The 21,164-nt window shown below is 44.2% G+C and overlaps 2 protein-coding genes across 4 annotated transcripts in view; one reads left to right on the top strand and one right to left on the bottom strand.

Moving 5' to 3' along the window:
- The window catches only part of LOC8040331 (ventricular zone-expressed PH domain-containing protein homolog 1), a 51,396-nt gene extending 32,359 nt beyond the window's left edge, over nucleotides 1-19,037 (top strand). For all 3 annotated transcript variants that reach the window (XM_029974721.3, XM_029974720.4, XM_029974722.4), the window contains exons 11-16: nucleotides 1,835-1,970; nucleotides 2,416-2,555; nucleotides 6,853-6,981; nucleotides 10,735-10,887; nucleotides 14,141-14,239; nucleotides 15,276-19,037. In XM_029974721.3, the coding sequence (XP_029830581.1) occupies nucleotides 1,835-1,970; nucleotides 2,416-2,555; nucleotides 6,853-6,981; nucleotides 10,735-10,887; nucleotides 14,141-14,239; nucleotides 15,276-15,491 (873 nt within the window). In that variant the 3' untranslated portion in view covers nucleotides 15,492-19,037. The remainder of the gene's footprint in view (nucleotides 1-1,834; nucleotides 1,971-2,415; nucleotides 2,556-6,852; nucleotides 6,982-10,734; nucleotides 10,888-14,140; nucleotides 14,240-15,275) is intronic.
- LOC115315557 lies at nucleotides 18,726-20,959 on the bottom strand. The gene is made up of 3 exons (XM_029974723.3): nucleotides 20,613-20,959; nucleotides 20,363-20,527; nucleotides 18,726-19,232 (listed from the first exon to the last, which is right to left on the bottom strand). The coding sequence occupies exons 1-3, from the start codon at nucleotides 20,823-20,825 to the stop codon at nucleotides 19,020-19,022; spliced, it is 591 nt and encodes a 196-aa protein (XP_029830583.1). The 5' UTR covers nucleotides 20,826-20,959; the 3' UTR covers nucleotides 18,726-19,019.
- Nucleotides 20,960-21,164: the final 205 nt, after the last annotated feature.

Genomic DNA, 21,164 nt, shown 5'->3' with positions numbered 1-21,164 from the left:
GTCAAAAGTACAAAGTCGGTTAAAACTGGGAAACACCAATAAACGTCCGTTTGCATCAAAAATACAAATTCAGCTAAAACCAAAAGAAAAACCTTTTTCTGGGAATTTTTGATCCAGCTTGTTCTTGAACTCTGTTTTTCGTGAGTATTTTTCACCAATAATCATTGTTTTTAGCGTCTTACCTAGGCAGTTCGTCAAAATAACCGTTACTTGAAAACTACACAAAATACTGGAAAACCTCTGCCAATTTCCCTTATAAACAAACACTAAAAAATGTAAGGCCTAGCTATAGACCTTTTTTGTTTACCCTCATCCCCAGCCACGCAGTTGACAAATCTAATGTGCGGCGTGACAAGAAAAGCAATGCCTTACAACTTGGAACAAGTAAAAGAATACAAAAAAGGCGAGACAGGAACGATAGACAGCTGCTATTAAAATGTGAGCCTCTCCCAGTGGTGTGGCGAGAGCAAAACAATGTGTCTCCCGCATACCGGAAGTTCCGCGAATGAAGATGTTGGCGCCCGCATAGAAAAGGTCCGGAGTCACTGACAGGATGAGAGCGGCGAGGATGGGCTGCAATTGTCCCACCTCCAGCACCAGGTTTTCATTTTCGACGACACTTCGGCATCTCACGAGCCTCGAGCGTGCCTACACGGAGGGAGATAGAGGAGGAGCAGAGCGAAAGAAAGAGGGTGACCACGGTCAGGCAGCCCTTCTCGCCACATTGGCCGCGTCAGGTCGCAGTCTTTGGACGTAAGAACCGGGAAGACAAAGGCAACAGAAGGGAAATTAATGCACTTTAAGCATTTCTTATCAGTTGTAAATGAGAAAGCATGCAAGCCGCTCGTCCGCTCCCTTTGTCGTCTGGTCGTCCGCTTCCTTGTCGTCTGCTGCGTGCTAGCGCGCACGCGCTTCGGGATCTCAGAGGCCATGGCGCAGCGGCCAGTGGGAACACCGTCGACGCGCGCCAGCCGATGGAACCGAAGGCGAATCGCTCCTATTCGGATCGTGGAAACCAGGAGCCGTTTACGCGCTTAAAGCTGATGACGTTGGCTCGCTCCATGGGACCAGTTAATGCTTTCGCATTAAAAAGCCCATATCTCTGTGGGAGCTCAACGAGACTCATGTTCACGATCGTAATATCTGGGAAAACGTACAAACCGCCAGTGTGTCAATGTTTCTCACTTTACACCGGCTCACTGGCACTAGCGGGAACCAAGAAGCATCTTCGTCGCGGTGGAATTCCAAAGATAAAAGTGGACTTTTTTTTTTTTCAGTCTCTTTCGCAAAACTCAACGATGCAGCTGCGGGTTGACGCCAACAATGCGATCTCCAGGACTGCGTCTTCGAGCTTTGCGATCCCCGCTGCGACGATATTAAAATGCGGCTCACACAGTGGACACGAGCAGTGCATAGGCATTCGACTTTGGCTCGAGACGGTCAATACCTCGACACACTTTGGGGTAGTTGCTCCCGCTCAATCGTCGGGACGACCGGAGTAGCTGAACCTTAACGATGCATGCAACTCTGCGCGCGCCCTGTGCTCTGCCAACCCCGGCACATAGCTACGTTAAAAACATTAGCAGCATATAATCGGCTCCAAATCACGTCGTCGCTTGTTCTGGCTGCGAGTTGAATGGGTAAACAGCATTCGTTTTTCTCCGATTCTTTCTGCGACTGCCACTGCATGTAGAAAAAAAAGAGTGTGCTTCATAGGTTATAGAGGTCAAGGAATTATTCGAAGCTGTATTGTATTTATTAAAAGTACAAACATTTTTGCATCGCCCCTTTCAAGGTATTGAGTTTGTGCACCTTGCCCACGTCTCATTGACAGAGGATATCCGTGTTCGAGCCATACCCAATGCGGGACGCAGTCCAGCACTTCTGCGAGAAGCATCTCGACAAAATCAAAGCCTACATGCAGACCATCTTCGTCAAGCTACCGCTCCCCTCCAAGTGCACCATCGAAGGTGTGCGCAAATTGCCTGTCACATAGGATCCCATCAATGTTACGAGTTTGCATTTTTCTTTTCTTTTAAGCTGGTAACCGCAAATTGACGGCCCCTTTTGGAGTATTGATATGCTGCTGGCAGTTACACGTTTTGTGTCTGATTATTTGCGGCTCTACTCAAAGAACTTTCAGTGGCACCGTTGTTGGTAATTCTAACTGCGCTCTTGGTTTCCTTGCTTCATATCTGTCACCTCACTATTTTTCACAAAGCATGTAGTCCCTTGTGGCCTGTCAGTGCCTCGTTGAATATTTCCTCGTATTGATCTGCTTGCTGATCCTGAGTCTGCCTTTTCCCGTGGTTGAAACTTGACTGGTCCAATCTATTCTAAGATTTCTTTGTAACCATTCTGGATGGGAAGGGCTTACATGAAGAGCACCTAACGGTACGGCCATCCTCCGTGCAGAACGGCGCTCTAAGAAGCACGCCATCCTGCAGTTTGCCTGCCAAGGAAAGGGGGAGCACTGCCTGTACAGCAAGAGCCTGTTTGTCATGAAGACCAAGAACCCCAGGATATGGATACACCTTATGTTTCTTGCACTCCAGGTACAGTAAGCTCGCGATGATTCAAACTCGGGTATTTCATACTTATGGTTAATTCAAACAACTTAATTTTGGTTGTCTCACTATGATTTTAATGTATTTATAAGGCGCCTGATTCGAACAACATTTCCGTGCAATTGATACTTTTTGTCTCGCGGCCCCGTGAAGCGCACTTTTTACCGAGCACCAGTGTACTTTGGAGAAGCAACAACCGCGGAGTTTGCTTCCGCAGGTGTTGCTTTTTTGCAGTGAACCGGTGCTTGGCAAGAAGCGCTCAATGGGGCTAATAGTCCACACTAAACAACTTTTTTGCTGGATGAAAAAACTTACCGTAAAGTTCCAAGAGAACGCCTGCCACCCTAGAGATTGCCCATCCCGTTTTTCTGTCTAAATATCTGTAACATGAAAATTTTGAAACATCACCGACCCCCCCGCTTCCTGTCGGACGTCACGCGATGTCCAACGGAAATTGCATAACTGCGCGATTTGCTGTACCGGCACGTCTGAGAAGCGAGTTCATGGTAGGTTCCTGTGTTCTTGTCTGCAATCTCTACGCACAGTATCGGCTCCCGTAACACGAGAGCTGTTCTCGTGTGTATGTTGCAGCGTGAACTGCGGATCTGACAAAGAGTTTGTACCGAATTCCTGCGTGTTAATCGCATCGTGAAACACAAATTTGCTGCGTCCGCGATCTGCGGTATCAGCTCCCGCATCACGTGGTTTGTAGCCAGTGCCAGAGTGTTTTCATTAATTTTTGATAAAGTTTTGCTGTGGCATCCCCAAAGATAGCCCACCTGATGTTTTTTTCACCATTTATCTCTTAATTTTAGGTGGGTGTTCTCTTGGAACTTTGCGGGAATTTTGTTTCGAGCTGCCATGTGCTGTCTAACACTTCACGATAGACAACATTTTTAAGAGATAAATTAACTTATACATTTCACCAATGTTTCATGTGTGGCATACCTGCTTCTGATTAGTAGGCCTGTGTAGAGGAATTCGTCAAATATCTGCTTTGTATGTGTAGTCAATCATATAACAAATCATAATTTGATGTTGCATCATATTTAGGTTAATTTTTGATAATTCAAACAGTTTGTGGCTTCCTGGAGTTTGAATTAATGAGAGTCTACTGAACACACCATCCAATGCACTGCCACCTGAAATTCTGAGTGTATTTGCAGAGTTACTACTGGTGCATCATCAGAAATTTCTGCAAAAAAAGTTGATTTGTAAGATGTCATATTTACATCCACCAGCATCTATAGAGTACATATTTCCAGAAAGTTTCATTTATTTATACTGTATAGGTATTATTTTATTAAGTATTTTCGGTCCACTGATGCTAACGGAAAGGTATAGGTTCGAGCACGCTCGATGCATTTTTCTCTGTTCCACTTTTTGGCATAAATTTCACTTTAGGAAAACTATTGTTTGGTAACGGGACAAAAGGAAAGGCTCAGTCGTTGTTTTTCCTAACTGGAATTTAATGGGAAATGCAACTGTGTCACTGTTTCTTTTACTTCATGGATGTTGTTTATAAAAAAGATTTTGTCAACAACATGAAAGGCAAGAAATTTATTTGGTTTTTCAATGCTATTTTAGCATAAATTAAATTACTTTCTCAGTAATGTAATTGCTGTGCCATTTGTGCCAAACTGTGCCAAAGAGCTTACCTTGTTACACCCTACTACATTTTGCCAGAATTTTAGGAATTTGCACCAACATTGTGCCAAAAGTCAATATCACTATTGATACTGAAAATATAATAGCTGACGCCAAGCTGCACGCCAGATTGTTATGGTAGGTTTGTGCAAATTTTCAGAACTTTTGATTATCGCATCAAATAGTGTACTATTTGATTTCTTCTTTATTAAACACTGACAGTACTCAGAAGTTTTCCAATGCAGTCTAAGCTCGTTATAACAAACCTTGATTTTGACCAAGATTTCGGTCTGTTGTAAGAGGAGTACGTTGTACGCAGATATGAAGTTCAGTCAATGGCATGTAGAGGAAAACCAACCGAACTTCACATATTGGGATGTTACATCCAAATGTCTGTTGTAGCCAGGTCTGTTGTATTGAGCTTAGACTGTATTTGTTGTGTGCGTGATCTGTTCAGACAGGTTAGCTAACTTTGTTGAGTGCGCTTCTCACTGCATACTGGTGTACTGCAATAAAGCGACAACCACAAAATGGACATCGCAATTTTGCATATCTCGTTTTGCCGCGGCGCACCAAGATGCTAAGGAGAAAGCACTCTTTTTAGCGGGACGTGACAGGATTTCTGAATAAAGCTAAAGCTGTGGCTATTTGAGATCTACCTAGGATACTCGAGTATTGCTAAATTATTTGTATGGACAGCTCTATAAGTTTATTTTTTATGTCGACATTCTTGTTCAGTTATTACCTTTGAAAGGACATTGACAGGGTATCCATGCTCGCCAAGGTTTTTATTGATAGATGACATGTGAGGGCCCAACTACCCAGAACACAATATGCGGCTCAGAATTCGTTTTCTTTCTGCCTGAAAACCGTCTATCGAGAACTGGCCGTTTTGAGTTGTGCTCACTCTCTTCTATATGGTCATGTGCATTTTTTTTATGGTTTAGACACAACCACCAAAGATAATCAAAGTTATGGGTCATCGAAGGCAAGCACTCAGTATTAAAAATAGAAACAAAATATGATACTGATTTTTTGTGGCTTCTAAAAAGTTGCAAATACGTTGAATCAACAAAAAAAAAAGTAGCACAGCCTCCCAAGTTCAATTTCAGTTTTAAGAAGTTGTTCTTTTTTTTTTTTTACTTTATTAAAATTATATGTGACGCTGTAGCAAATTGGGTAGTCCTCTGACACCATAATGGATCGCCTGCCAAAAAATAAATATTGGGGGTGTCAGTGTTTCTTTAATGGCTTTATATCTGTTCAATGGCAATATGAATACAGTAAATTAAAACTAAATTAGCTGAAGCAGTGGATGGAAGTTTGGGAACAACCTTAACAAATTTGTTAAGATTGTTTTTAAGACAGCATAGTTATCATTCAAATGCCGATTTTTGTTGTTATGAAGTTTTATATGTGAAATTTTATTGATATTCATAATCAAATACATAAACTTTGTTTTCTATCTGATTTAAGAATTGCAGTTTTATCAGAACCTTTCCCATTTGAACAAAACGTCAGTTTAGGGTGCTCTAAATTTGTCTACTTTAACGTAATTTCTGCGGTATATACTAGTTACCCTTGATTCTTTAACGAAAATAACTATGCCCTGCAGTTCATACTGTCCTTTATTAATCAGCATCTTCTTGCCATGTTCGGTGCTTTTTCGTGCAAGTAAGCAACTTGTTCTGTGTTGGAGGAAATCAAACTTAGCGTGCAATTGATACTAACAAAAGGTTGCACAGAAGTGTAAAAGCAAAGCAGACACTGTCTCTCAGTTGGACAGGCCAATACATTAATTTTATCATAATATTCGCACTGGTATGAAGAAAAACGCAATACGTGCCTATGCTCCAAAAGTTCTGTTTTGGACTTTTGACTGCTCTCAAAAGGTGCTTTGAAATGACATCGACCAATCACTTCACTGCTTTCTGGAAATTTTATTTTCACGGTTGCACTCTCCAGGCATTCTGCTGCGTATCTAATGAAGAAAAATGTTGGTTAATACATTAGTTTTCTAACGATAGTTTTCCTAAACAATGTCAGTGTGTTCCAGATTAGAACGACCGTAATTTCTTTCTCACTTCATGTAGACATATGAAACTTCGCTCTGCATTCTGCCTCACAACTGCCGGTATATGCACTGCAAAGTAAAGTTCATATAAAAGCCAAGGGTTTCAAAGTTGACCCTTTGGGGTAGTGTCCTCTCTTAACAAAGGTGTGACATTAAATGTATGTACTGCATAGATTTAGAACACTAAAGGCTGGTTTGCACATTGCATTGGAGTTCGATTGACTGCTTTGCACAACCACTTGTACCTGCTTATGACAAAAGAGCACGCTAGTGTTATCTGTCAGATAGCCCCGAAGCACTTCCGTCGGGCTCACAACTATGAACCGAACGTTTTGCAGTACTTGTCAGATCAAATCTATCCACCACCCATGAGAAATGGTCGTTCATAACATTGTCAGAATTGTTTGAATGATGCATAAAACATATGTGGATTACAAGTGTTGCAATGCACTCGATCACACTTTAATGCAATTGTGTGACGACGTCTTCAGTCACCTTTGGGGTTCAGCGTTTCCCTTCCGACCTTTTGGGCGAATCGTTAACCAAGGGCTCTTTCTCGCTCAGGCTCGTGCCTCAAACGCGCTGAGTACGCGGGAGTCCTCGGTGAGCAGTCTGAAAAACTGCTGGGACACACTCAAATACGACAACAAGTCATTCCTGGCCCTGGTGACCTCTTCATTCCCTTCCGCAAAGGTGAGTGGCTTCGAGCATGTACCTAACACACTTCTTCTCAGCTGGTTGATCGAAGCGAAACAAGTGGGAAAAGCATTTGAATTTAGATATAAATTTGATGTTTTCATTCTGTAATTTCTGCTGTGATTGAGGATAAAAACATCCTGGAGCACTTTCAATTTGGAGCCCTGGAGCTTTCTGACAAAGCTCCAGGGATTTTTTCAAGCACTGCGGCAAAAGACATTCCCCTTCCGTGGCATGTCTCTTCGTCACCGAGTGTGTTTCCACAAGGAAATAAGAAGGCTTAACTTTGCGATTTTATGAAATAAACTAAGAACTTTAATTGAACTTAACAATGAAGAAATTACTCATGACAGCAGTATACTTATACAGGTTGTTTCACAAAACTCCGGCGAATTAGATTATGCGAAAAATATGCATAGCACAATAAAAAGGTTGATGTCTGTTTAGGAAAATTGATAAAGTTTGGAATAATTGAGTCATTCATTATTTTTGGTTAAGCAACTTTATTAAATGTTGAATTCAAAAGTCAAATTGGACGTTTTAGTGATTTATACAGCGTAAGGTTGGTCTGCCAGTAGGGGCGACACTGGTTTACACTGTAGATGAGCAATTTTGCCAGTGCAGTACGACTGCTAACCTGGGGTCTTTAACGTGCTCACGCAGTAGTGATACACGACCGCACGCCGGTACGACGCTCATCCAGATCGAAACGGGCAGGGGTGGGGCTCGAACCCAGGATCCATGGGTTCTGCAGCGCGAGCTTTCGCTCCACGCGCGTCGAGCTGGGTGTGCGCTTCAGCCCACTCGGCCACCGATCCCCCAAATGTTGAATTGAAGGGCATACAGTAGCTTCAGTTAGAAACTTGCTGGGCATCATTGAAAACCACTAAATCAACCAACTTTAGAAAGATGTAAGGCTTGTGCATCATTTTACTACATCCCCAAAAAAAAAAAAAAACGCTAAATTGGGACGCATTTCTAGGTTTCGGTTTCCTATCGGAGCTCATCTTTGTGCCAGCAGTCCTACTCCCCGTGGTCAAGGCGCGTGATTCACGTGTACCACACTTCCTTTCCTCCTATGAGGGAGGCGAAGCCGTAGCTGCGTGCCTTGACCACGGGGGGCAGGACCGTTGGTGCAAAGACGCACTTCGATAGAAAACCAAAACATAGAAACTCACCAAAAATTTAGCGTTTTTTCAGAATGTCGTGGAATGATGCACGGGCCTTACATCTTTCTGGAATGGGCTGATTTATTGGTTTTCAGTGATGCCCAGAAAGTTTCTAATTGAAACCATGCCCTTAAACTAAGGAGTTAAAGAAGTAATGATTTAATTATTCCTAAAACATGTCAACTTATATTTTCGTGTGATGCGTCGTTTTGTGCAAAATCGAGTTTGCTGGAGTTTTGTGAAGTACCCTGTATAACAGTACACTAGTAATAGTTCATGTCAAGCTTTCTTTGGTTCATATGTGCAGACAGCATTTTTTTCGTCCACAGCCACGGATTTTTTTCTAAAGTTATCCGGAGAAAGTTAAGGCAAGACACCACGCTGTTGATGTAAATGCTCCGTTACTGCTCAGTTACGTTATACTCTTACAAGTGGGAATCAAGTGGTGAAAGCTATTGTACGGGGTCACACATGAGCAGTAGCCAAGGTGCAGAACAATTTGGTATTTGCTCGTAAGCTCCATGGGCACAAAGCAAAGGTTGTTGGACGACTCTGCATAGTTAACAAAGCAACAGCGCAAGACAACAACAACACACACAGGACACACACCCGAAAGTCGAACAGCGCTGACTTGCAACTCAATTGTATTTTTCGGTTCTTCTGCACGAGGAACGAGGAGGATAGCAAATATTACTTTGTATTCTTTGTCTTTGCGAGAGGCACAACAATATTCGCTGTATCTCACTGGCGTCTCACTCTCATCCCTCCATTTACCAAAACTTCTAGCGTCTTGTTTGATAACGTCGAGGATGGGGCACTGACACATGCATCTTTTAGCTGCGCAAGCCTTTCTGCCTCAGTGATCTCTCTAGTGAGCTTCTGGCTACTTCTGCCTATAACAGAATACCACGTAATGTCAGCCTCACACCCTCAATCGTGACGGTGTAGACATAAGTGATCACTTTGTAAGTATTATAGTAATGTTCTCCTAACCGTTTGTTCAAGCAACGCCCAATTTGACCTATATATTGCTTGCCACATGAAAAAGGATTATAATTATCAACATTGTCCGTGCAAGAAACAAACTTTCTGTAGCAATTTTTTTTTTTTTTTTTGTGTGCAGCACACTTGTTTGTGGTTATATTAATGTTAGCTCTTGGGTGTGTGTCCTGTGTGTCTGTTGTTGCCTTGCGCTGTTGTTGTTATTTGCTTTACCCGCTTGCCCAAGCTGCCATCCTTACAATTTGCATATTTGGCCTCTAAAAAGGGAACTTCCGAATAAAAGCAGATGAGGACGGTTGTGAAAACAGGTCACCATGAGTACTATTCAGAAGGGAGAGCCTCAAAGAAGAAATGCCAGTCCATCTGGATGGCATGTGAGGGAATAGGGGGAAGACACATTGTTCATTGACTTGGAAAGAAAATTTATAGAAGCCTTAGATTTCTGGAAGTCTGGAAGCCAGCATATCTCCAAGAGACTTGGAAAGATAGATAAGTAAAAGAAGAAGCTTTTTTTTTCTTTATTTTTAGATGTGCTTGATAGAACATGTCTGCCAGAAAGAAACATTCTCCCCAGCTAAAAATTCCAATTAAATCCATTTGATTATCCGTTAAAGACCGACAACCAGTTCGTGCATTCCACTTTTTCCTCACTTCCTCCTCTCCCCCCTTCTGCACTGTCCCCTGTTGCGTGTTTCCTCCTCCTCCATGGTGAGAACGATCTTCTGCCTTGCAGAATCTCGAGTCTGGTCGTCGGCCTTTAACTGGAACCAATTGGTTTTAGTGGGTTCCAACTGGAAGCACACTAGCCAATGGGTCTCACCAGTTGAAATTATTGTTCCAGTTGGAATCTGAATGGTTTCAAAATGGTTCCCATTGGTCCCATGGGCAGTGACCAACTGGTTATCCAAAAACCCAATTGGCACCATTAAGAAATTTTTAATTGGAACTTAATAAGAATTTTCAACTGGGCCCTCCAAAAAAGAACACTTTTTTGTGCAGTATTTAGGTTGCAAGACTCGTTTTGAAAATTGCAACATGCTTCTGTTTTGGGGCGGTGTGCCAAAATAGAAGCACATTTCAAAATCGCTTCTCAGTCACAATGAGTCTCGCAATGTAAATATTGCCCCAACTCTGGTTGTTTGTTTCTTTTGTGGGGAGGACTCTTTTCCCCGGGGAAAAATAAGATCATTGCACTTTCAATGCTTTCATTCTCTCATTGTCCAATTGGTAAGATACATTTAGTGGAGGGTGCATATCATGCATGCACTTGACATGTTTGTAATTCAGGCATGGAGTTCAGTGTGCCTAAAAATTATTCCAAAACATGTTTCGGGTCAATGTGCCAAAATATCAGAAATGCCTCTAACTCAGCGTGTCTCGCAACTAAAATATATATTTTTCTTTTTCACGCAAAGTTTATTCTATGACATGCGTGTCCTGTCCAGCCACCTAACAAGAGCAGTTTCCGGAAAGTGCAGTTTTCCTTCATATCTGAGCTCAACATTGTCTGCCGTTCTGAGAGTTGTTCCCATAGGCTTTGACTGCCTCCATGTTCCGACTGTTGTCCCGGACGTTGTAGGACCAAGACAACCTGATTGGGGAGCTGAGGTGCGAGAGGTTTTTTGATGTGTTTGAGTACAACGGTCCCCTGACGCTGTGGGGCTGCTTCCTGTGCAACCACCCGGACAGGGCGCAGGGCTTCCTCCAGGAGGGCGGCGAGCCAGTCATAGAGGTGAGCGCCATTCTCACTCCTCGCGTCAAATTGAATTGAGCTGGTTAAAAACAATACTGTGCAGTTGTATTTCAATCTTTCGATGAAACATTGCATTAAAATGATAAAACATATTGAACATGTTTTAACATTTTTATTGAATGTTCCAGATATTTTTTTTCCTGCTTTGTGTGTCTGTATTTTTTTATGCAAATCAGTGTGTCGAACCGAAAAAAATACGGGTTCGGTTACGGTTCAGGTTCAGGTAAATTTATTTTGTTCCGGTTCAGTTCCGGTTTGACTAATTCAATCCGCGAACCGGTTTGCGAACCGGTTCGGTTCGCGAACCGGTTCGGAAATTATAAATGACAAATTGCAACATCAAAATAAATTACAAATAAAACATCTGAAATCAGCACATACGAAACGGGATACATCGTAGTGTAAGGCTCAGGGATTTCTACCAGGAATGGTTTCTTTATGTGCGCTCAAAGGTTACCTCAGCAACGTTTACGCATTCGGACTTCATCTAATTGGGTCCGACGCAGTAGCTGTGAAATTCGCGACCTCCTTACAAACCCACTTACAAGTAGAACTCGCTAAGTATCCCGCCACCTCAGCGTGTAAGCAATTGAAGGAACAGTGGGGAGAAAATACAGCTTTCATTATTTGAACTAGCCTTCGGTAACTCAAATTAGACCCTTAAAGAAGTTTTCATTAAACAAGATACGGAATATGAAAAACACTTCACCGAACGCAACGCCAGAAGGACGTAGTAGGATAAATATTAAAATAGAAGAGTTCGCTGTCTCACAAATATGTTAGCTTCTAAGTGCCTATACGAAACCGGATGCATTATTATCAAACTCCACAGCCTTTTCTTTTCTTATTCCGATGGAAGCAAGCTTCAAGAACTCGCGCGTTCTAGAAACGTGTTATGAAATGAGCACACAGCAGCATTTAGGATTTACGAGATTGTAAAAAAATGAAATCCCGTGACGCGATTTTTTTTTTTTTTTTGCACAGCCTTCCATTTTTTTTCTTCCGTGCAAGCCGCGACCAGCGCAATACTGGTTCCTATGTCAAGATTTATGGATGCAGCGTTTGTCAAGATTCATGGATGCAGCGTTTATATTCCTAAGACTGAGTGGAGAAGAAAAATATGTAAGCGAGGTGTGTGTCAGTTGACGGCACTTAAAAACAAATGGCATTGATAGCACATTCATTGTCAACAGCGCGTGGCCGAACCGTTTTGACATGAGCCGGTAACCGTTATCTTTTTCCGGTTCAGTTCCGGTTCGGGTTCATCGCGATAACAATATAACGATTCGGGTTCAGTTCCGGAAAAAATACCGGTTTGGTTCCGGTTTTCGGTTCGGTTCGGTTCCGGTTCGACACCCTGATGCAAATGTTGTGCACTTGCTGCAAACTGTGGGGGGTGCTAAAGACCTCAGTCAGGCAGAAATGCGTTTTGTTTCTACCACCTACATAGCTTGGCCCGTGATAATAAAAAAAAAAAAAACTTCAATTCAATTTTTACGCAGAATTGCTGCGCTCTTGTGACGCTTCTCCTCGTGGTCCCTTCCTGTCTATTTCTTATTGCAGCAACGGGGAAAATGCGCATTCACACAGACTGAGGTCAGGAAAAATCTGGTGTGTCAACACTCATAAATTTGTGTTGACACGCGACGCGTGCTAAGTTACACAGTTAGTTGGAGGCGCCGGCGTTTGGCAGACAGCCAACTCTGCTGCCTTCGAAGTCCATCTAAGGGCACAGCTTCAAAGAATGCAAAATCTGGATTTGCCTTCGTTGGCATGAAATTCTGCAATTAAAAAATGTGAGGGCATTATTTTTTTATTCATTAATTCGAAGGAATCTGCAGCTCACACATATGGGCCATAGCAGGTATTTGAACGCAAAAACATTGCCGTAATATCCCGAGAGACTCCCCACCCCCAAAAGATAACCCGCCCTCTATTAAGGCGAAACCCTTATATGTATCATCGTTCAGTCGACCTTCAAAGTCCTTGAGCGAAAACACGTCGGTGACACGAAAAGTATGAAAACACGTCGGCAACACGAAAAGTTCCAATGAAACGGCGCCAAAAGTGCGTCATCAGAGAGCGCGCTGTCTTCGGAGGTTTGCTATCACATTTACATCGGCGCTGGGGCTTTTGCCTTCAAATCGTCTTAAAAATAACATAAGAGGACCTGTATTTTTGTTTTGATTTGCTATATTTTTTTAAACACCGAAAGATAGTCCACTCTTAGTAATCATAGTGTTTGAATCAGTGATGGCTTTGACGTAAAGGCGGCTAGTTGATTATAGCGGGATATACTAAGCAAACATTTCTGACAAGGAAGTACCACTCATCTTTGCTTCATTGCCGCTTGCCGGAGTCACAAGTTTGACAGAGCAACCTAAAATTTGCATTTTCTTTTTTTTTTTTTTTAATTCTTTACATTCGAACAGCGAGAGTTAGTTCACTCCTTATTTTCACCCGATTCGCTTTTGGTTTTAGGTGGCCTCCCGGAATATTACAGCGTTCGCGATTGCCCCGTGGCAATCGCAAACGCTATCTCACGACAGACATAATCGCATCTACAAAGGCATCAAGTGACGGAAGGGTCACAATTTCATTTGGCAGGGTGTTAGATTTGTTAACAGCTTGAGGGGAAAAAGAAAAGAATACCTTGAACATTGGGCTCAAGCTTGAATTGTTTTAATGCCACGGTACGACTTAATCGCGGCATTATCCCAGCTTACTTTGCACGACCGTGCAGGCGACATGAATGTGCAGTGCATTGCTCTCTTCTTTCTTTTATCGTGTTTTACGATCAACTTTGAGCCAAGTTATCCCCACCAGCAGAGGCATAGGCACATAGACAGGACAAACTGAGGGGAACGTATGGCACCTAAGGTGCTTTCCTATGCTGCTGAGAAAAGTGAATTGGAGAGGCTGGTTCTCACAATCGTGCTCGACTGTGATCAGCTGCCTTACACTGGTTTGTGACCAGTTACGAGAGAATGGACTGGCACACCGGGGCTACCTGTCAGCTAGCCCTGGAAATGCTTGCCATCTGTGTATAACTAGACAGAAGGTTTTGCAGTATTTGTGAGATCATACCTAAACACTACAGCAGTCTTCAGTGCTTTCCACCTTTTTTCTATCCTCTTAGATTACCAACTACGGTAGTAGTACCCAGATTCTTTACTTTGTTGCGCTCCAGAGATTGGAAAGGGGAACTAACGTTGCATTCCATTTGCTGCAGGGCCAGCTAAAAGAGAAGAAGAAAAAGTGGAAGCTCTTCAGGCACTGGAGGACGAGATACTTCACCCTGTCAGGGGCACACCTTTCCTACAGAGGCCTGGTGAGTGAAGTCGGAGAAACAAGGGCTGCACTTCACCCAGCTCGAATTGCTCATTGCGGCATTTCATCGGTGCCGTCCAGAACACGAGCCCTTGTCGCGTGTTAGTCCAAACAAGAAGCAAAAGTTGCTGTCATTTCAGCTTATTCTAGACTGACTAAACAGTGGCATCCAATAGTGTGTTGCATCCAATAGTGAAAGATGCACATCCTTGTTGTGCATCTTTCAATTGGTAAACTAAAGTCTCGGCTTCCGTTGCCACAGTATCTATGGCATTTGCTGAAGCAAAAAGATCCCTCAAGTGTTACATTGGATTTTATTTTTTTAATCAAAGCAGGCAGTGATTTATGGGCACCACTGTATAAAGGCTTGCCTTTTGCTTCCATTGACACCATCCCTTTTTAACTGTGTGTCTTGTCAGCTTCAGATTTCAAAGTAGAGTGCTCATTCAGATGACCGCCGTCATGCACTGACTTATCACGTCAAGAGCCCCAAGGACTTTGAATTTGAATGTAAAATGTATAGAAAATGTGGAAGTATTTTTATTGCCGTAGTGTTCCCCCATATGACAAATAAGATTGGTTCGCAACCGAAACCGATGGGCAACTTGTCCATGGGCGAGAACAGGCTCAAAGTACTACTATCCTTTTTCTTGTTCCATTGCCATGTTTGTCATTGGAAATGTCCAAAGCTCCCGGTATCTAGTGTGCTGAGTTAACACGAGATCCTATAGTTTCTTGCAACTCAAGAAGGTTGGGCGAGGAAAAGGAAGGCTGGGGAGGAGGATGCAGACAGAACGCTAGAGAGGAGAGAGGGAAACCTCCTCTCTCCAGCGTTCTGTCTGCTTCCTCCTCCCGGGGCTTCCTTTCACTCGCCCTACCTTGTTGAGATGCAACGGACTATACTTGCAATATGATACACGAGGGCTGCAAGAAAGACCATAGCAAGCAGCTTTCTTTTAAAGTGCTCTATGTGTGGACTTCTGAAGTGGACACGCGAGAGTACCGCCCGCAGACCAGACTGTCGTTCGCTTTTGCAGAAGGACGACAAGGAGGCACAACCCATCGAAGTGAGTCAAATCAGGAGCGTGCGTCCCATCGGGAGTCGCGGCCGCAACATCCCCAAGGCATTCGAGATCTTCACGTCGGACAAGACCTTTGTGCTCAAGGCCAAGGACAGCAAGAACACCGAGCAGTGGGTGCAGTGCCTGTCCATAGCTCTTGCACGCTCGCATGCCAAGGAAGTGGTCCACTGAGCGTGACCCCGACTCCATGCGCACTGTCTGGTATTAGTTTCCAAGGCCTGGCACGTCATTCACTCAAGCCAGCATTGTCAGCGGGAACCTATTGCAGCTAGACCGAGCTTGGCTCGAAGATTGTATACTGCTACTAGTATTTATGAGCCGTTTATCGTCGTGGCAGTGTTTTCTTTCTCGTGTTCCATTGTAAAATACTTATCCCCGTGGTTTGAGCAGAGGAATCTTCAATCGGTGCCAGCTAAGTGAGCCATTATGTGCCTAGTGGTTTGGCGTCAAGGCTTGCAAACTTTCAAGAAGTTGCGAGCGCTTTCGGTTGCATTTTTAATGTGGCTGTGCATTTGTTTCTGCCTGGAAAAATTCTGTCTTGACTTTTTCTGATGCACTCAACTGACACCTCAAGGTGGCCCGTGGCCCGTGGCCCATTCATGGCTCAACATCGACTGTGGCCATGCCTTTAGGACTGGATAGAAAACTAAAGCTTTGATGGTGGTGCGTAGATTTTTCTCGTCGTCTGCACGTCTCAAGCTTCCCAGTGAACCTACCTCAATGGCGCACTGATTTGACCGCATGACTAGAGTCTCAGTGCCTAAGCAAAAACATGTAGGTCGAGAATATGCTCAAGGTGTAAGTCTGATTTGTAATTGGTCATGCCCGATTTATCGGTTTTGTGGACGAAGCATGGTACATGCGAGTTTTCACATCGCAGTGGCAGATCTAAGTGGTTGGCTCTGAGATCATACCGATGGCATTTGTGGTTCCTATGTAAAAATTTCAGGTGCCTGATGACAAACCTGTTATACGTTTCACTTAACTGTTGGTGGGACCTGCTCAGGTTCCTGGGTTGCCCAGAGTGCAACTTTTACATGCAATTTGCTATGACGTAATAGTTTTTAGCTCAATCTATTGTGCCTAATGCAAGACAGCTTTCACTTGTTTTGCTTTTTTCTAACTGCTGTATTTATAAAAGTGTGTGCCTTTAATTCTATGCATTGTACGCTAAATGTACCTTTATTCCTAGGTTTAATTTCTAGGCCCAATTGTGTGTATGTCTAGGTATGAAAACGGCATTGTCTCAAAGGAAGGTAGCCTTAACATGGGGAACACGCTTTTAGGCTCCTGAGAGCATTTGTTGGACACATTTGACATGCTCAGTTTTAGCTGTCTGATAACAATGTACTCATTCTAATATCACCGATTAGATGGTCCACACCCAGAAATTGCAGGCAAGCAATGTGTGTTTTGACAGTAGTGACTATTCTTTTGGCCTTTGACTTACAGTAACATGTTTGTGGCATGGTCTAGGGCAGCCGACATAGACATGAAGAAATGAAGAATTAAGAAGGCGATGCAACGATTTTTGTACTTTGCGCAAATATCGCTTAGAATGGATCCCCGACATTAATGACCTGTGAAACACGTTCGTTTTTCACCACACGCTATCGAAGTCGCAGAAGAAATAAAAGAAAAACGAGCAGCGTTCAACCTCCCAACTTGCAGCCAGAACAAGTGGCCACGTGATCTGGAGCCGATTATATGCCGCCAACGTTGATCATAGCGACGCGCTGGGGTTGGCAAAGCACAGAACACGGGCCGAGTTCCAGACGTTGTTATGGTTCGGCTCTTGTCGTCATTGCAGCGATTGGATACTGGCCACTACCTGGATGCTTCTCGAGCTATCGATTATGACGAGCCCAAATCGAGTGCCCACGCAATACTCGAGTCCTATCTACGAGCCGCATTCAAATATTGTCACTGGGCGGTACTGCGACCGCCCCCCTACATCATCAAGTTTTGCGAAGGAGACTCTGAATGAAAACACTCACTTTTGTCCTTGAAATTACGCCAGAACAAAGGAGTTTTTTGGCCAGTGGCGTTGCGTGCAAGTATCCTTGAGTCCAACTAGTGCCAGTAAGCTCATGTAAAGTGTAAAACATTCCAATTGAATATTGTTGCACCGCCCCTTCAAGTTGCAGCATTTTTCCTGAGCTTGTTTTGGGGAGGGGTCAAGCACTAAAAGTTTGACAACACTCCTTTTCCATTCTGTTTGCTTTCTATGGGGGCTGGGCTATCCGAGATATTATGACAATTTTTGAAGTATGCCCAAGCAGCGCAAACACTCCTGCATAACTTCAGCCATAAGTGCACTTGCCCATTGGAATGCTCTGAAATACATATGCCAAGCTTAAAGGCAACTCCGCTTAATTCTAAAAATTTAAGAATGAGTGTTTAACATTTAAAAACACTAATATAAAGCACTACATCATTTGTTTCACGAAAAATAGGACAGATATTGTTAAATCTTACTTTAAACATAAGCAGAAATCGAAACTGAAACTTCGGCTCCATCTGGCAACATTAGCCTTGGGCTGCCAAAAACGTGACTATCACATAGTACGAGATGTCACGTGATCCTCTACGCAACGACGGGCGAGATTAGGGCGGGTTGGCAGGCCACCGTTGGGACTGTTGTGTGCCAGGTGCAAGTGTCATCTGCACCGCAGTCTTCACTGCAGTATTCACCATGTTTTGGTGTTTACGACATTCGACGACGTCTGCACAACTGCGGCATCAGTCTGCTCGCGTAGTGTGAACGAAACTCCAAGAGACAATAATCCCAAATGGTGAGATGACGATGGCAGTTCTGACTGAAGAGACAGCGGACTGCTGGACGACAATGGCAGTTCTGACGTGGAAGACGGCAGATGGCTGGACAGCTCCTAAGCGCGCTGCACAGGCGCATTACGCTGATCACGTGGACACTGCTGAGCACCGAGAGGAAATGTCGCCCAATACGCTTGCCCGAATAAGTAAAAAACAAAAAGGGGCAATGGTGATGACGTTTAGCTCAATGTTGGCTATGCCAACGCCATAGCCTTGACTGCGCTGTTGGTTGCGCCTCAATTCGCCCACTAGAGTCGGCCGATTGTGGTAACTTTGGCGCGTTGCAAGGTTTGCCAGACCGTTTCAAAACATTTAGAACTAGGTCGTAATATTTGGCGTGTGGTCTTCCTAGGTGATACTAAAGAGGACTACATTGTTTTGCAAAAACAAAAATGAAGCGGAGTTGTCTTTTCGACAATTATCCAGTTAGAACCATCTAAAAATGAGTTTGTGTCATGCTGCCTTTCTTTTGCCATCGGTTGAGACATCTAGAGGATGTGTGTGTATGTGTGTGTCAGATATTGATTTATTGCTTTCCTGGTCAGGGTAAATTCTACCAAAACTGGCAGGTGTACATAAAGGTATTTATTGAAGGCAGTATTCCTCACTGTACAAAGATAAAACAAGTGCTACTCTCGCAACAGAAAAATAATATGAATGTTGACTTTGGGGGTGGCTGGGGCGGTCTCGGCGTCTGTTGTGTTTGTTGCTGGTCTTTCAAACTGGCATTTCGATGTGAATGGTGTCCATCGTGGGTAAATCAAAACTACTTACTATGCATGCATCTGCTGCTTCCCAGCAAAGTGCTTTTGCATCGCCTGTCATATGTGTCGAGGCATTCTATGATCTGTTAGAAAATAAAGTCTACTTCCTTTGTGGAAACTTGCTGCCTTTAACTCGTGGTTCTCGAAGACCTTCAGACACGCAGAAGGCGCGACAGGTTGGAGCATTCTCCAGCGTGAAGGTCTGCTCCGGAAGCTCTCTTTTAGGGGCCAAACATTCCTCCGAGGTCGTGCTCTCGTGCCTGGAGGATGACAGCGTCAGGGACAACTTGTCCAAACTTGAAAGATCAGGGTCCTTAAAGAAAAACAGGGGGAGAGGGTGGGGGATCAAAGTGCATCATTAGAAAACAGCTTAGTGCTTGTGCAATATCACAGTTTTAAAGAGGAACCCACGCCGCTGAAACGGTGGTGCGTTGTTCAGCGTTCAGAAACCATGAAGTTTTTAATGCGTTGCATTAGAACGCTCGTTTTTATGAAAACCTGGCAGTGTCTGTCAGTTTGTCAGTGCTGGAGAGAGAAGGAGAGGGTGACGCGTGCGATGTTCTCATTGGTTCAATGTGCTGACGTCGACATACGTCGCCTTTTCCCTCTCCTCCCGGCACTGACATACACCGCTGGGTATCCGTCAAAGAAGCGTCGCACAACCGGCGTGGAGCCAGAGGAGGAGGTACCACGGTGGAATGCAGGCGTGCTCAGTTGCTGCTGGATGTTCTTTGCTCTGGATTTCTATAGTAGCGGTGCGTAGGCTGTGATATGTGTACAGTTAAAACGATAGATGCGGTTCCCTCCACGAGTAATATGGATGCGGTTCCCTCCAAAAGTGATATGGATGCGGTTCTTTCCATGAGTGGTATGGATGCGGTTCTTTCAGCGAGTAATATGTATGACCGTATCCAATGGCATCAACATACTCTGACAGGCAAGGTACAGAAAGGGGGTGAAAAAAAAATGAATGGAAGATACATTGGTGGATTCTTAGGGATTGGGTTAACATGACTCTTGGAAAATGCCACACACGTCCCCCTTTGGGAAACGCTAACACTGACCCCGTAACGAGGCCAAAAATAGGCAGGATAAAATAGAGGAAGCAAAAGAGAAAGCCAAAATAGAAAAGTGACAGGGTCAGCATTAGCATTTCCCAAAGGGGAACATGTGGCATTTCCCAAGAGTCGTGCTAACGCATTCCCTAAGGATCCACGAATGGATCTTCCTCCAGTTTTACTCTAGCCAGCCGCTTCAGCAGCATTTGAATATATGGGCAAGCAACGAGAGTAGTCCCTCTGTCAGATGACCACTTTTACTTCGAGAAGGTGATAAAAGACGGGCATTTCTAAGAAGGCCCGGCCTCCGGCACGGGCGGCGCGTGCACGTTCGAGGCTCGCGAAACGCCGCTCTATCAGGATTGTGCAATAAAAGCGCGCTTACCGCTTTGTCCTTTTTCACTTCTTTCTTAACGTTTTTTGGCAGCTGCCGCCTCTTGAAACCGACCCATTTTTGCTCTTCTTTCAGGAGTTCGGTCTTGTCGAATTCCAGAGGAGTAAGACCCTTGTACACCTTGTGTTCCTTTGGCACATTTACCGCAGCAGCTACCTGAAACGAGATCGGAAGAGGAAGATCGTCTGTTAGGATTCACAGTTAGTTTCGAGCGCAGTCCTGCCTTTGATTGCGTGCTTGCCTTTCTATGCAACGTCTCCAATTCATAGGCACCGAGTCGGCTTCGAACGTCATCCTCCGAGGGCTCTGTGGGTACAGACCGCCCTCCTTGCCTATTATCTTGCGATTCCTTTCTCGAACACTTTCTTATTAGGTAGGAACCTCGACATCGACCTTGTAAACTAGTTGTTTTCGAGAAGTTTGCGTTTGTTGACGCTTTCTGCGGTTTGTCCATCGCGCTGACTCAGCCACTCAGCTGGCTGTTCGTGCATTGACGATCGGGCTGGGAAATGATTTCAAACTGTGATGATTTCTGCCTTTCGCGGGCCGGATGATCTCTACGCGGGCCGGTCGGGTCTAGAGCACTATATAGCTCCTACGGAGCAGAGTAGCGCAATCCTTTGAACCCCGTGTTTTGCCGACAACATGGCCGACAGAGCGGCTCGGCGCGAGTCACGTGGTACTCAGGGTTCCAGGAGGCGGCCTGCCCTATGGGAGAATACATGGAGATCGACACAACACGGCTGATTAAAAAATGAACGGTGAGTTCACACTTTTCAAAACTAGTCTGTCG

Source organism: Ixodes scapularis, unplaced genomic scaffold, assembly GCF_016920785.2.
Source record: "Ixodes scapularis isolate PalLabHiFi unplaced genomic scaffold, ASM1692078v2 PGA_scaffold1__304_contigs__length_218370807, whole genome shotgun sequence".
In the NCBI taxonomy this organism is placed as follows: Eukaryota; Metazoa; Arthropoda; class Arachnida; order Ixodida; family Ixodidae; genus Ixodes; species Ixodes scapularis.
The sequence above is the reverse complement of the archived record's forward strand: the minus strand, read 5'-3'. Positions and strand labels throughout refer to the sequence as shown.

Excerpts from the sequence above, each read along its gene's own strand:
- LOC115315557 (XM_029974723.3), bottom strand. The coding sequence starts at position 20,825 with ATGGACAAACCGCAGAAAGCGTCAACAAACGCAAACTTCTCGAAAACA. Across the intron at positions 20,528-20,612 it reads TGGAGACGTTGCATAGAAAG|GTAGCTGCTGCGGTAAATGT; the intron begins GCAAGCACGCAA and ends ATCTCGTTTCAG. Across the intron at positions 19,233-20,362 it reads AAGTGAAAAAGGACAAAGCG|GACCCTGATCTTTCAAGTTT; the intron begins GTAAGCGCGCTT and ends TTTTTCTTTAAG.